Below are 14,649 nucleotides of genomic sequence, written 5' to 3'. Positions count from 1 at the left end.
TGTTTTGACACAACGATAGCAGCGAGGAAACTAAAGTAGATTATGATTTTTATCAGCCTGCTCGTGACGGAGATACGATCTTCAGCCGCCATAAGCACACCGAGTCTGGAGGAAGCGCCGTGATGAGCACATATGGCGAGGCGGAAGATAAATGAGTCTTGTGAAACACGGCTTGTGACAGATTTCTGCCTGCGGTTGTCACCTTCAGCTAGCGTGAGGTTAATAGGGTGACGGAGGAGAGAATGACCCTCCTTTCTGCCTTTATTATACGTTTTTTTTTCTCCATTTCTTGGAACACAGCAGTAGTCTGCCTGTGAAGTGCGGCCCTCTTTGCTGTAGCAGAACATGAATCAGACTCCCTGTACTTATATCAAAGCTCCGTCCTCTCACTACATTGTGTTCGGGGAGGATGGAGTATTTCTTTTGCAGCGAAGGTGGGCCACATCTGAGGTGTCGAGGCAGATGCTTTTGTCTGTTTCATTTCTTGGGAATTAGTTTAAGAAGAAGAAGACGAGCGAGTTTGCGTTCATGCTCCGAAGGCAGTCATCTGGCGTAACTGACAGGTGGGAAGTGGGTAGAGGAAAGATTCACCTCCGTCACCGGTGGAGAAGGCAGTCGAAGAGAGCGACGGATTGTTTCGCACCCGTGCGTCGTTTCCACGGCACAACAGATACGACTAAGCGCTTCTCTGCATGAATTTGAAATCAAACAAGTGGAGGAGTGAATGGGAGAGGGCTGGTGAGGCCGGAGGGCCTCCTGCTGTCGCCGTGTAAAAGGGGAAATTGAAGCTCATTTTTTGGAGGAAAAGCGTGTTAGCATTGTGGTGTGCCGGGGGATTGGCTACGGAAATCTGGGCTTTATTTTTTAGAAGTCACGGTGCAGGGCGAGAGTTGTTTGTACAACGAGTAATGACTTCAGTTGTCAGAGAGCAGAAGGGAGCATTTTTTGTTATGATTTTTACAATATCTTGGACTGAATCCATATTTACCAGTCTGTCCAAACACAGTGAAGAACAGGCCTTTTGTATTTTCTTCTCGTGGACGGTCTCTCGATTTTTTTTTTTGTGCTCTCATTGTGGCAAAAAAAGAAGAAAAAAAAGCACAGCGTGTGTTCAGTCTTATAACTCGATTGATTGTGAACTGGGCCATTACAGAGTATATGAACAACTACTTTGCTAATCTAGGATCCCACTCGATCCAAACTTTATCTTAACAGTACGTTTCCGACAAGAGGACACCAAATAAAGAAATAACAGTGGTAAACAAAAACAAAAAAACCTGCTGAAAAACACAAAACCCACACTGTACACAAGCACATATTGAAATAAGGACAGTTGGAGGCTAATGATAAGGCTTAAAGCTGCATTAAACAGGGTTTTACTTTAATCCTCTGTTAGCCCTTTTCTTTTAGTTTGACAGCCCACGTATGTCCGCCCTCGCCAGTCAAGTCTCCAGTTGGAGAAAGCAGCCATTTTTTTGGGGCAAACAAGCTCTGATAAACACACTTCATGCTACCTGACCAGCACCACGCCACAGATAGACCAACTCTGCGGCAAGCCGGTGAAAAAAAGTATAAGATATAATGTGAGACTGTTTTTCTCTGGAGGTGGTGGAGACCAAACAAAAGGTAAAAGGAAACTTAAACCCATCTGTTGCACGGTAACGCCTACGAAAGCAAAATTATGCTGCAGCCTCATCGGATGTACGTGGCAATGATACAGAATTGGTTGTCTCTGTTTGCATGGGATAGTTTTAGCTGCAACACCGAAACTATAACGTTCCCATCTTGAAGAAAAATACCAAATAAAGACACAAATCTTCCAGCCTTCGCTTCACTCCCTCATCCGGTCACGTGCCGAGATGCAGGTGGCCAATAATGTCCTATTAAGTATTTTTAATATACCAGAATGTATCTACAGTGAATAGCAGCTGCTCAGCAAAGCGGAAATTGAACGCTCTGCTCATCAGTCAGTGTTTTGCCATATGGGATATCATATGGCATATCAAATAAGTCCTTATATGGATTCAATAATCATGTGGATTCAAACCACAGCATTGTATCTCATTTCCTCCAAATTTATATCAGCATTAAAATCCCTCATATGGGAAACAAGGGATTTATAACGTGATGTAAATATAATAGTGGAAGAATTGCACTCAAATTATCTTCATTTTCCTTTTCCCATTCATAGAGGATATTTATTTCTGCTCTCAAGTCCTTTTTTTGTTTATTTTCTTTTCCTGGATTAGGGCTTTTGATTAAAGAGCGCCATACTGAGTTTTGACTTCCTTGGCTCATACGAGCTCCCGAGCCCTTCGAGCCCTCTGTGATGGTGTTACTCATCGACTGACCCTCATTGTCTCGCCTCATCCATCTGTCACTTTGCACCAACTGTCCCTCTGACAAGCCTGACCAGGACAAATCGCCGAACAAAATATGGTGTCCCACGACCACAAAGAGAGAAAAATGAGAGTTGGTTATGTGCCCCCCCCCACTATGTCACGGCGAGAAAAAGGGAGCGTGCTGAAATAAGATCTTTTCTTGCAAATGAAGTGGGAAAAAAAAGGGGGGCACTTTGTTGCAGCTGCTTTTGTGGCAAAGGTCAATCGAAATGTCTTCAATCAGCGGCTGCACAAAAAAAAAAAAAAAAAAAAACGTGCAGAAGGCTTGCATAAAGATGAGCGTGAAAAAGCACTCGAACAGCAATTTAAAAGACCCAAAAGGAGCTCAGCCTAGTTTTGTATTCCTTTCACATTCACAAGCGCAATCGATTATGTAGAAAGCACTTCACTTAAATAGAACGGAGAAAGCTATTCATGTTGCATAAGACACATTTTCTTTGTATCCGAAATTAAGAAGTACCTTTAAAATAGGTTTTGTGTGTAAAGAACTCTAACTTAACCTTGGACGTGTCCTAAAATGGATGCAGTAGAGGGATTTATAAAGGAGCTGTTTTATTTTTTTGTTACCCAGGTGACAGAGACCCGAACAGGTCCTCTCGGATGCAGTAACTATGACAACCTTGACTCTGTCAGCTCCGTGCTGGTTCAGAGCCCTGAAAATAAAGTCCAGCTGCAAGGTTTGTCTGATTTTTTTTGATTTTTTTTTTTTTTGATATTTTATTTTTATTGTGACTGCCACGACGTGTTTTTAAAGATCAAGCATTCCAATGAAAAGTTTAAGTGCATGAAGTAAACAGCAGTAACTGTTTGGCATCCAAAAATACCGATTTATAGATGTTATTTAGTGAATTATAAGATCAGCCGGCGCTCTATCGAAACGATGCTTTTACCGTCACTCCCTAAATTTGCAGTTTGATGGCGGCACTAAACCCAGCTTTGGTTTTACAGGCTTGCAAGTGATCCTTCCGGACTACTTGAGAGAAAGTTTTGTGCAGGCCGCTCTCAGCTACATCGCCTGCAACGGAGAGGGCGAGTTCGTCTGCAAGGACAACGACTGCTGGTGCAGCTGCGGCCCCAAGTTCCCAGAATGCAACTGCCCCTACATGGACATCCAAGCCATGGAGGACAGCTTGGAGAGGATCACGGAGACGTGGGGGCTGCTCTACAAAGAGTTTGAAGAATCAGGTGAGGAAGCCCCTCACTATGAAAATAATGGATTCTCGCTTCATTTCCCGTTGCATGCCTCATCCTAAATGCAGGAAAATCAGACCTCTTGAATATAAATCATTTATATGAGAGGAAGTGGGGATGAATTCGAGTGTTTTATCCGCACCATTAAATCTGAGAGAGAATTCTATATGTATGTCCCTCCCTATTCTCTGATTTATAGGTGAAGTATAATAGCTGCTTGAAAATCCTGGATCCTGGCACACTGTCTGCATACAGCAAATTAACTATGCGACATGACCAGATTAAAAAAAAAAATCAACAGCTTTGGGGCTCAGGTAGTTTACAATATGTCTGGAGCAGATTAATCAGCTATAAAAACCCATTTATTGCCGGTCCAGCGTTTCATATCACCGGGGAAACGGAGTTTGAATGGAAGCTCTTAGCATAATGTTTGGTTATTATTGCTGTGCTCGGTCACCCTTCCTGGGTGATTATTACTCAGGTAAAAATCAAAATGGATGTCATCTTTTTTTTTTTTTTTTTTTTCCCACTCTTCAGATTTGGCTGAAATATCCCTAAGTGCAATTACTTTCAAAGTTTACGTTTTAATAGCTGGCTGCGAAGCGAGGGCGAGCCCGTGCCCAGAATACAGATGCCAACAAATGTCATAAATGTGTCCTTCAGCGAGGGATATCGCAGGTTTCTAGCTGGCGGCTTTATCAGCATCAGAAGATGCCAAATCCAACCGCTGGCACCGACGAAGGTCAAGAATAGTGACTTCTACCGTTAACCTTCGACACGAAAAGGGGTCTCGGAAGGATGCAGTAGATTATGCAAATGCTTTTCCAGATGAAGTCTAGTTTCTAATGTGGCTGTCGCATTTAGATGGATCAGAATTCACTCACTTCACATTCAAGTAAGGCGATGATGATAAAGTTGTTGGTGCTAATAATGAGGTGTTCATTATTGTTTTGCAAATTTAGTACAACCCCGTTTCCAAAAAAGGTCGGGACGCTGTGTAAAATGTTAATAGGAACAGAATGCAATGATTTGCAAATCCTGCAAACCCGTATTTAATTGTAAATAGACCCAAGACAAGATATTAAATGTTGAAACTGAGAAATGTTATTGTTTTATGCAAAATATATGTTTATTTTGAATTTGATGCCAGCAACACATCTCAACAGGGACAGGGGCATGTTTACCACTCTGTTGCATCACCTCTTCTTTTTTACGAAACTCTGTAAACGTTTAGGAACTGAGGAGGCCAGTTGCCGGAGTTTTGAAAGTAAAATGTTGTCCCGTTCTTGCCTGACATGGGATTTCAGCTGCTCAACAGTTTGAGGTCTGCTTGCTCCGATATATTCTCTCTGTTCTATTTGCAATGACATATGGGTTTATATGATTTGCTAAATCCTTGCATTCTGATTTTATTTAACATCGTACACAGCGTCACAACTTTCTTTTTTTAGAAACAGAGTTGTATCTGTTTTTCAAAAATGAGCCCATTATTCCTTTAAGAAATGCAGCCTTCTGCTCCAAAGGTCACCCTTTGTTTGGCTTTTACCGAATACAGTGAGAGGTGACTTTTCAAAGCAGCACCTGTCAGACGCTCGGTCCCCACGCAGAAACTCCCAAGTCCCCATCTGCAGTCCAAACACGACACGCTACCGAAGTCTATGCACTGTCGAAGCCTCCTTTTCAACCCAGCTGAGAAATGCAGCATTTATTTGCTTCAACGTGTCGGACAGGAACGGTGCACCCTCTCCGTTCTATAGTGTCTCTCATTCTGCTTTTCACCGGTCAGTTGTTCAACAGAGCATTGAAGTGGCTCTTTTCATTGACTGATAAATAAGCTACACGGACCGGAGCCGTGAAAAAGCCACTGCAGGATGTAAATAATGGAAGCTGCAGACATAAATTTGTTCCAGTTAGCAGCCCAGACATTTTGTAAACAACATACATTTCCTGTTGAGGTGCTGGCTGTCCGTCTGATGTGGAAGTTAAATGTCACGGCTCGTTTTATACACTCAGTTATCTTTACACTTGGCCCAGTTTTTTTTTTTCCACCGCCGGTGTTTGAAGTTTGAACACCAGAAGTTGCACAACAAAGTCTCACCCACATCACATGTTGATGCTCGGCTCCTGAAAAACTCATATATGGAAAAGAAACGCTCGGATCTGCTCCGACCTTTTCCTTGTACGTGCAGTATCTGTATCTAATGCTTCCGTTTCTACAAAATACAAAATCGGGCTGCTTTTTACCGCCTTCGTCCCTCATGGTCGAGTTTATTTGAAATTGCTAGCTGCACCGGTAGGAGGGAGTGTGCGTCAACACAACACATGCAAGCGAACGGCGATTTGTAGGTAGCCTTTGACTCGTTGTTGAAGGATTCAAATTATGGTTGAGAAGTCATATTGTCGAAATACATCAACTATCTTCTGTTTTTGAAATGTGCTAAATAAATCAAGTTTACGATTAATATTAATAATACGAGTTACTTCCTTCTACGTGTCCTCTCCGTTGCTACAGATGAATTCAAGGGATTCTACGCAAGGCTGCCCCAGAACTACTTCCTGAACGTGTCGACCATACAGCACCTGTGGTCCCTGGACAGCCTGTTCCAGTGGCGCTACGAGCAGCTGGAGAACAGCATGCGGGTCCTCTCCAAACGAGCCCAGAGAGTCATCTTCAAGCTCTTCAGTCTCAGCAAAAGATGTCACCGACAGCCCCAAGTCCGCATACCGAGGCAGCGGTGAGCACGAGCAATTTGACAACGTTTTCACGTCTTTTGAGGCTTGAATCGCTTCGATTTTGGGTAAACCCGCGACAATCGAACTTCTTGTGGTGTTTTAACGTTTTTGTACGTTCTCCGCCTCCTTGTTTCATGTTTACCCCCCATCGGAGTTGCAAGGCTCTGGCCTTTTTTTTTTCCGCCCAAAGCTGCTTTACATTTACGTCAGTGGAAGGAAACAATCTGCAAGTTGCCACGGAAGCATTTCACTTGTGTATCCTCACGATGACCCGTTTTGGTGTATTTGAAGTTCATGTAGAGGATTTGACTTTAGCACAGCTTTGTCTAAGAATTTCTGTACATCCTGTCGCAGTCAATGAAATGCTGTTCAAACAAGACAGCTCTTTTTCTTTCAACCAAATTCAGCCCAAATTTTTACACACGCACATATTTTCAATTGCAGATCGCCAGGAATGAGCTCACCTGGCATACTTTATCGTAGCTGCCTCAAAAGAAAACCCCCAAAAATCTCTGCTCCATTAAATCTTCATGTAGCTTCATGAAATTTTCATGAAGTCATAAAATGTTCATTTCATTTCACTGGATTTCATCTCTGTGAAATCCTCTGAAATTATTCAGAACGCCCGATTTTTCTCACCCGTTTTGTGGCTGAAAAGATTTTTAAAAAATGTATAGTTTCACGTCTTTTTGGGCTTTAGAGTATCAAATTCTGTTTTTTTTTTTTTTTTATTGTCAAGTCAGATAAAGTTTGAAAAAGGGATTAAACACATACAACCAACTCATTTAGTTAAGAAAATCACGACAGCAAACTTTCACCATCAATGTTAATTCGAAATTTGAAATGAGTTTTTTCTGCTGAAGTCTGCATATCAGAACTACTTTCCAGAATGAATAACAGCATATCCAAACAGCGTTTGAGCCTCTATGACTGTCTGAAAAAATTCTGATCTGCCGCATCGATGGAAAAGGTTTAATTTTGCAGAGTCAAATTATTTTGACCTAAAAGAATCAAAACTTACTGTAAGTTCAAAGAAAGAAAACCCCAGTTTAAAACCTGGAAACTTTGTACAAGCCGGGCGACATTGAGCAAAAAAATCATACGTCGTGTTTTTGGGCTGAACGGTGAAACACGATATATATCTCGGTGTTTTCCACACAGCGGGCTAAAGCATTCATTGTGATTGCTTCTTCCCTAGATAGCTAATATTACTTTAACAAAAAAAAAAAAGGATGGTCTCCGTCGTTTTTGTTTTCAACTTTTTCTCGCAGCTCTCGAAAACCTTCCACTTTCCCAGCAGGCCGTTCTCAGTTGAACCGGCGTCTGGCTGTATTGTCCATGGTGTCGCAGCCCACCGGGTCGAGGTGGAGAGAGAGAGAGAGAGAGAAGACACGCAAACGGCGTCGCAGCTTCACGGGCAAAAGGTGTCATTTAACACAATGGCGACCTTCAATCCACGCCGACCTCCTCAATTACTTCCATCTGCGTCGCAACAACAGCGTCTCTTCTCCCGAGAGACGACGGCCGCAGTTTAAATGCCAGAAAAGAGGGTGACTTGTCAGTAAAGAAAAAAACACATGGAGACATGCCATTTGTAAGAGTTCGATTTTACTTTCCAAAATCCGCGACTCGTCTTTGGAGATTCAGTGAAGTCCACAACGGGTTCCTTTGTCCGCCGGAGCAGGTGATTACAAAAAGGGCGATGACTCCGACCGTCGCAGTCAGCCAGTCACTCAGATCGACTCGGCCGCCGCGCTAATGACGGCGACGGCACATAAATCAACCGTCAGATCAATCCATACAGTGCACTCTGTTTAATGTCCGGCCTCTCCGTCTTTCCTCCGTCTCCGCGTCCCTTCTCCTCGATCGCTCTTATTCTCTCCGCCGCGTCGCCAAAACACACATTAATCACTGATCCACGCAGCCGATATTCCCGGCACTCACCTGCCAGGAAGCGTCATCGCCGCCATCCAGGCAGCGATTATCTTTGTTATTACCACCACGTTGACTCGCAGGCACTCCTTTTAGTTTTGTTTTTTTTTTCCTTTTTTTTTAACTCTCATCGTAGAAAAATCTCCAAAGTCAGTGGAAAGAGAATTTGGGGTTTGGCGCGCGTCGTGTCCGGGAGAGAATCGGAAAGTCTCGAAACAAACAAAAAATAAAACAACAACAATTTAACTCTCCTGTTCGCAGCACTTGTGATAAACGAGCGATACGTGATTGATTTCGCGTCCTGCGGGCGTCTTTTTTTTTTTCCACATCGCTGACGATTATGAGCGAATAAGACGGTCGTCAGCTTGACTTATGTGAGGCGGGTAACGATAAGAAAAAGCCCGGCACACTTTTGTGCTCAAACTTTTTTTTTTTTAGCCATTAGGCATAATGATGCTCATTGTCATTCAAGTGATGTTTCCAGTACTTCTGCTTTAATCAGCTTAGAAAAATGGCTTTCTTATGCCGAGGCTTCTCAAAGAAGAAAAAAAAGGAGGTGCTGATCTTTTTTTTTTTTTTCCTGTGCCGAGGTTTTGAATGCATCACTTGGAGGAGTCATCTCATCTTTGTTTGACTACTTATTGAGTGCAATTATGATTTAACTCTAACAGCGTTGAAGAGCTTTTTAATGATCCTTTCAAGGCGCTCGGGAGATTTGACCAATTTTGCCTTTACAACTACAGTTTTAATCACATTCATTTGTAATCATTACACCACATGTCTTTTCTTCCTTTACATTCCTCATATTTGATCGCTTTCGCTTGCTTTTCTTTAGTACTGATTGACTAATTGAGTAGTTTGACAAAAATGCTATTAATAGCGTGTATATGTGGTGCCTCTGACAGGAGATGAATGTGAGTTGGAGGAAAGGTTCTGGGAGATAAGCGGCACAATTGCGGTCCTCCTGCATCTGCTGCAGATCTGACAATAAACCCAGTGGAGATGGTGTTGAAACATTGCAGGATAATAACGGTGATTTGATGGAATACTCTAAGCTGTTTACTCATTTGTTTTCACAATGAAAAAAGATATATTAAAAAAACTACTAAAGATAAAAACCGAGTTGTCTGCCGGGCGAAGCAACACACGGACTGTTGATTTTTTTTTTCATAAAATATTTACAAAAGAAGAAAAGAAAATTACAATGCAATATTTACAAGTTAAGATGGTGCACATCTTTATTCCTTTGTGTCCGGGTTTTTTTTTCACAGTTTACTTACAGTTGTATTTCCAATTAAGGGATCCATTTTGTATTTTAGACAATGTTATTCTTTGAACTTTGTGGCCACATCCTGCATGCTCTAAGTGAGGTGTAGATATATAGAGTTTTCTGACTTCTGGCCTGCACAAATGCCTGGTCTCCCTACCCCCCCCCCCTCCCCCCTGTCCACAGCATCTCTGGGATGAACTGGAACACTGACTGGGAGCGTTGCAGGCTTTATGTCCCAACATCATTATTTAACCTCACTAATGCTCCCGCGACTGAAAGCGCCACGCCTGCAGCCATGTTCCAAAAACTCTTCCCTCCTAACCAGAAGAGCGCCGGCTGGTTTCAGCTGCAGATTAACGCCGGCGGAAACGAGAATGACAAATTAAATTATCGCATTCTGATGTCGTGTCCAGGAATTAGTTCTGTTAAAGCCTTATGCATATTAGTACTATTAATATTTTGTGTGTATTATCCAAACAAAACCTTAGTGTTCTTTGAATCAATGCCGAGAGAAAACAAAACTCGATATTTTATGACCAAAATTCAACATGACGTCCGGCTTTAAAGACAACACAAGAAGTTAAGAAACTGTGATTTACAGCTGTGAGACGTTGGGAACAAGACAACTGTACGCAATCACACCGGGGAGCGAACAGTACAACCGCAGTCTTGTCTCGGTGACTGCTCTGCTCTGCTGAAGCTGTCAGAGGTGAAACTCCTTACCCACAGGTAGCAGGATGATGGAAAGCAAGAGTCCTTTCGGTTCATTTCCCATGACCGCCTTTTCCATTAGGAAGGTTTTGATATTCAAATCAGCGATTTTCTGAACTCTTTGCTTCCCGTTTCCAAGCACACAATAAGATTGAAATACAGACGAAAAAAAAAAATGCACCAAAATGTAATCCAGCAAATATTTTCAGATTAGCATAAAGTTTACCTCCATACACCCTCATCAAAGAAGAAGCTTCTTTTTTTTTCTTTCTTTCTTTTTCCTAAAAGCGAAGCCAGAGGTATAGACTGAGCGTTTCTTCCCTTCAGCGAGCAAAGAGGATAAAAAGCATAAAGGGATCACAGCCGAGAAAAAAGTGCTACAGACGGGAATCAAACTCCGGTCCACATGGGGGAATTATGTATGTCTGAGAGGAAGTTACCCTTCGGCTGCAGTGCACTTCTAATATTTATGTCACAAACAGATCAAAGACAACTTCTGTCTCTCACTTTCTCTTTCTTTTCCAAACACCGTTCACGCTCAATATACTTTCCATGTATAAGTTAAACCAATCGAGCACTGGAAGACAACAAAAAAAAAATAACATGAAACTTCCACGAGAATCTCAAGCCAAGGCTGGCGAAGTAACAAATGGGAATTGCGGCAAAAAACGTTCCCGCTGTGTGATCCTGAAGATGCCCTCATATGGGTTGTTCTGGAAAAAGATTGAGCTCAAAATCCTGTTGGAAATATCTCATGCACAAAGGCATCCTGGGAATTCCCAGTAAGCAAAAAAAGTTTTAGCTGTAAATAAAACTTCAAATGTTTACACCGAAATTAAACAAGGACCGTCATTTTGAGAGGCTGGAACCACTTTGTCTGGTCTTCAATAAAGCATCTTTAAAATGAAGATAAACTTCTCGTGACCTTCATGATCGGTCGGCGTTTGATCGGCTGTCATGAAGATGGTTCAGTTATCATCTCATGAGCAATTTGGTTGAGAAATGTTTTGAAAGTATCTGTTATTAACATTTATTATCTTTTTTTTTACTGCCTACTCACTGAAATATTGTGGCTGAAATGGTCATGCAAAAAAAATTAAAGTTTCACACAGATACTCCGACCTGGAGGTGACCTGAACCGTTCTTGCTGCGATGATATCAGGCCTGTCTGTCTTATATTTTTACGAACAAGCTGTCTGCAGACCCAGACAGGTGTCCCGGGCCTAATAAAGCTCCCTCCTATTAAACCAGCTCACCCTGTTCAATAACCACTCCCTCTCTGCCTTCCTCTCTCTCTGTCCTCTTCTGTTTTGCCACTCCCCGGTTGCAGGCCTCAGTCCTACTGGCTGGGTCACATCCAGTCTCTCCTGTATTGCTCAGAGAACAACCAGCTCGGTGCGTTCTCCGAGGAGCTCCACAGCTGCAGCTGCCGGTACGAGCACAGCCCCTGCCAGCTGCCTCCGCCCTGCTCGGTCGGGGAGGGCTCGGCCTGCGCGGCGTGCGCGCCAGACAACCACACCCGCTGTGGGAGCTGCAACCCGGGCTTCGCCCTGACGCAGGGGGCCTGCAGGCCAATGGTGGCGGACTCCACGGAGAACTACCTCGGGTTCGAGACGGACCTCCAGGATTTGGAGCTGGGCTACCTACTGCAGAGAGCTGACCGCAGGCTCGAGGTATTTTTTTTCTTTCAGCCTTTGTTAAATTGTGTCAAGCTGGCTGAGAGTCGATCCGTCTTTCAAAGCAGTAGCCTGGGAAAGACGCGCTCATGGGAGCCAGTCAGCGTTACAAAAAAAAAAAAAAAAGTCTTGCCTTTCTGACGACTGTGGAACTTCTGAGTTACCCCAGTTATTTTCCTCTGTGCTGTGTTTTATTGGATGCTGTTTGTGGTTTTTAAATAAATTTAAAAAAAAAATAGGTGAGCCTGAAACTGCAGCTTGATACATCTTCTGGATTTCACAACTGGCCCACAACTTGTACTTCATGTCATCCAAGATACACAGTGTACCCCATAATCACAGTGTGTCATTTGGCATGTCCTCTATTTTGGTACAAGTCTGGGACATAATCCAGTAAATGGCTAGACTATGAAAAAAAAATGTAAGGGCTTTTAATTTGAAACCAAAGCTTTTAATTTGAAATGGATACAGGAAATTGTCAAATTTGGCCATCCGATGGTGTATTATTATCAAAACTTAAATACTCAACCATGATCTCACTTATATGTTATTTATATATGTATATATATTTATATACATATATATTATTTTTTTATTTTTGTTTTACTGAATGCATGTATTTGCTGTGTTTACGTGCTGTTTAGGTCCACGCGATCTTCATCAGCAATGACATGCGACTCAACAGCTGGTTCGACCCATCGTGGAGAAAGAGGATGCTGCTGACGCTGAAGAGCAACAAGTATAAGTCCAACATGGTCCACATGCTGCTGGGGATATCCCTTCAGATCTGCCTTACAAAGAACAGCACCCTGGAGCCCGTCCTGACTCTCTACATCAACCCCTTTGGAGGGAGCCACTCGGAGAGCTGGTACATCCCCGCCAACGAGAACAGCTTCCCCGACTGGCAGGCCACCAAGCTGGACCTGCCCTTTGAGTGTTACAACTGGACTCTGACGCTGGGCAACAAGTGGAAGACGTTCTTTGAAACCATCCACATCTACCTTCGGAGCAGGATAAAGACTCAAGACGGCGTGAACGACAGCGTCTATTACGAGCCGCTAGAAATAACGGATCCCGCTCGGAACCTGGGCTACATGAAGATCAACAGCATCCAGGTCTTCGGCTACAGCATGCACTTTGACCCCGAGGCCATCCGCGACTTGATCCTGCAGCTGGACTACCCGTACACGCAAGGCTCCCAGGACACGGCCATGCTTCAGCTCCTGGAAATACGAGACCGGGTGAACCGGCTGTCCCCTCCGGGTCAACAGAGGTTGGACCTGTTCGCCTGCCTCCTCCGACACAGACTCAAACTGACCGCCAGCGAGGTGGTTCGCATTCACGCCTCCTTACAGGCCTTCAGCTTGCGTCAGCCAAATTCAATGGATTACGAGACCACCAAGCTGTGCAGTTAACAATTGCTCGAAGGGCGATCGGGACTGTGAACGGCAGCGAGGCGGGAGAACGTATGCGTATATTTGTGCTCGGTCTCTGCGGATTACCAAACTGTGGTTAACCGAGAGACAACCAGCTGTGGACAGCTGAAGAATGTACTCATCTGGTTGTTTTTTTGTTGTTTTCGTGGCGACTACCTTCAGTGCTATCTAATAAACGAATCGGCCGGATCAGCGAGGAGACGCACGACCGTTCCTCCAGAACGAAACTCTTTCAGAAAAGAATTTGACGGTAGAAATGCAGATGCCACCACATAAAGTCGAACCATCCTGTTTCAATATGAATCTGCTCATTTCTACTGTAATGTACCGGTGCCGAATGATTGGACATTTTATGGTACAGTCTATTTGTTTGTAATTTTTTATATATGTTTCTTTGCTTTAGTGACGGTGCACTTTCCATGAAGACCAGAATACAGTGGTGTCAGTCAAGATTTTGTAGATAAATTGATATTAAAACATCATGTTATAACACATTCCAGCTGTTGGTACCGTTTCTACAAAAAAAAAGTTAATGAATTGGATGTAAGGGATTAAAACAGCCACACGGTGATGTAAATTGACTTTTTTTTATTATTATTATTACTTCCACATGTTTCAACATTTCACAATCATGTCATTCAACAGAAATTCATCCAGGAAAAGTAGAAAGTCCAAACTCAAAGAGCCAAGAAATGCACTGCATGTCTGATTAACAAGCTTTACTTAATTCCATTCTCAATATAAAGTCAAACAAACAAGTTTAAAGGTAGGCGATAGTTTCTTTAAAAAATGAGACCGTCATGGATACAATCAATAGCCTCCATTTTACTCTGTTGGTATAGTTTAATCTACAGAGATTTAGGAGTGCATTTCCATTGGACAATATTTGGTTGAATTACAAGGGAACCATTTTGTTTTCTCTCTTCCCCTTTGAGAACAAACAACCGTTCGTGTTAAAGTTAACAGAGGCAAGCTACTGTGAAATTGAAACTATCCAGTTCAAATTGTAGAAAGAGATTGTGTATTCACAGCTCCTTACATTTCTGTGCACATATAACCTGTGAAGATAATTTTCTCGACAAAAAAAAGTGGCAGCACAATTCAAATTAGAACGTGAAGGTGAGCAAATGGCAAAAGTCTCTTACAGTATTAAAAGTCCAGGTTCCAAGTTTGCTGAGTGCAGATTTCAGGCCCAAGTTTACAGGCCAAAACAACATTTCTATCGCTTTGTCGCTGATATCGTTTGTAGATAACGTCCTGCCAGCACTAGGTGGTGTTTTTTTGTGTGTTTTTTTTTT

The 14,649-nt window shown here is 42.9% G+C and overlaps 1 protein-coding gene across 1 annotated transcript in view; it reads left to right on the top strand.

Annotated features, from left to right (window-relative positions):
* LOC138200387 (BMP/retinoic acid-inducible neural-specific protein 3-like) overlaps positions 1 to 13,928 on the top strand; it is a 47,539-nt gene extending 33,611 nt beyond the window's left edge. The window contains exons 5-9 of the mRNA XM_069152993.1: positions 2,974 to 3,079; positions 3,351 to 3,587; positions 6,106 to 6,328; positions 11,570 to 11,912; positions 12,560 to 13,928. Of these exons, the coding sequence (XP_069009094.1) occupies positions 2,974 to 3,079; positions 3,351 to 3,587; positions 6,106 to 6,328; positions 11,570 to 11,912; positions 12,560 to 13,330 (1,680 nt within the window). The 3' untranslated portion in view covers positions 13,331 to 13,928. The remainder of the gene's footprint in view (positions 1 to 2,973; positions 3,080 to 3,350; positions 3,588 to 6,105; positions 6,329 to 11,569; positions 11,913 to 12,559) is intronic.
* The last annotated feature ends 721 nt before the right edge of the window (positions 13,929 to 14,649 follow it).

Source organism: Embiotoca jacksoni, unplaced genomic scaffold, assembly GCF_022577435.1.
Source record: "Embiotoca jacksoni isolate LCO1_2020_lvr unplaced genomic scaffold, fEmbJac1.0.p SCAF_19, whole genome shotgun sequence".
NCBI lineage: Eukaryota > Metazoa > Chordata > Actinopteri > Embiotocidae > Embiotoca > Embiotoca jacksoni.
This window is presented reverse-complemented; position numbering and strand designations above follow the sequence as displayed.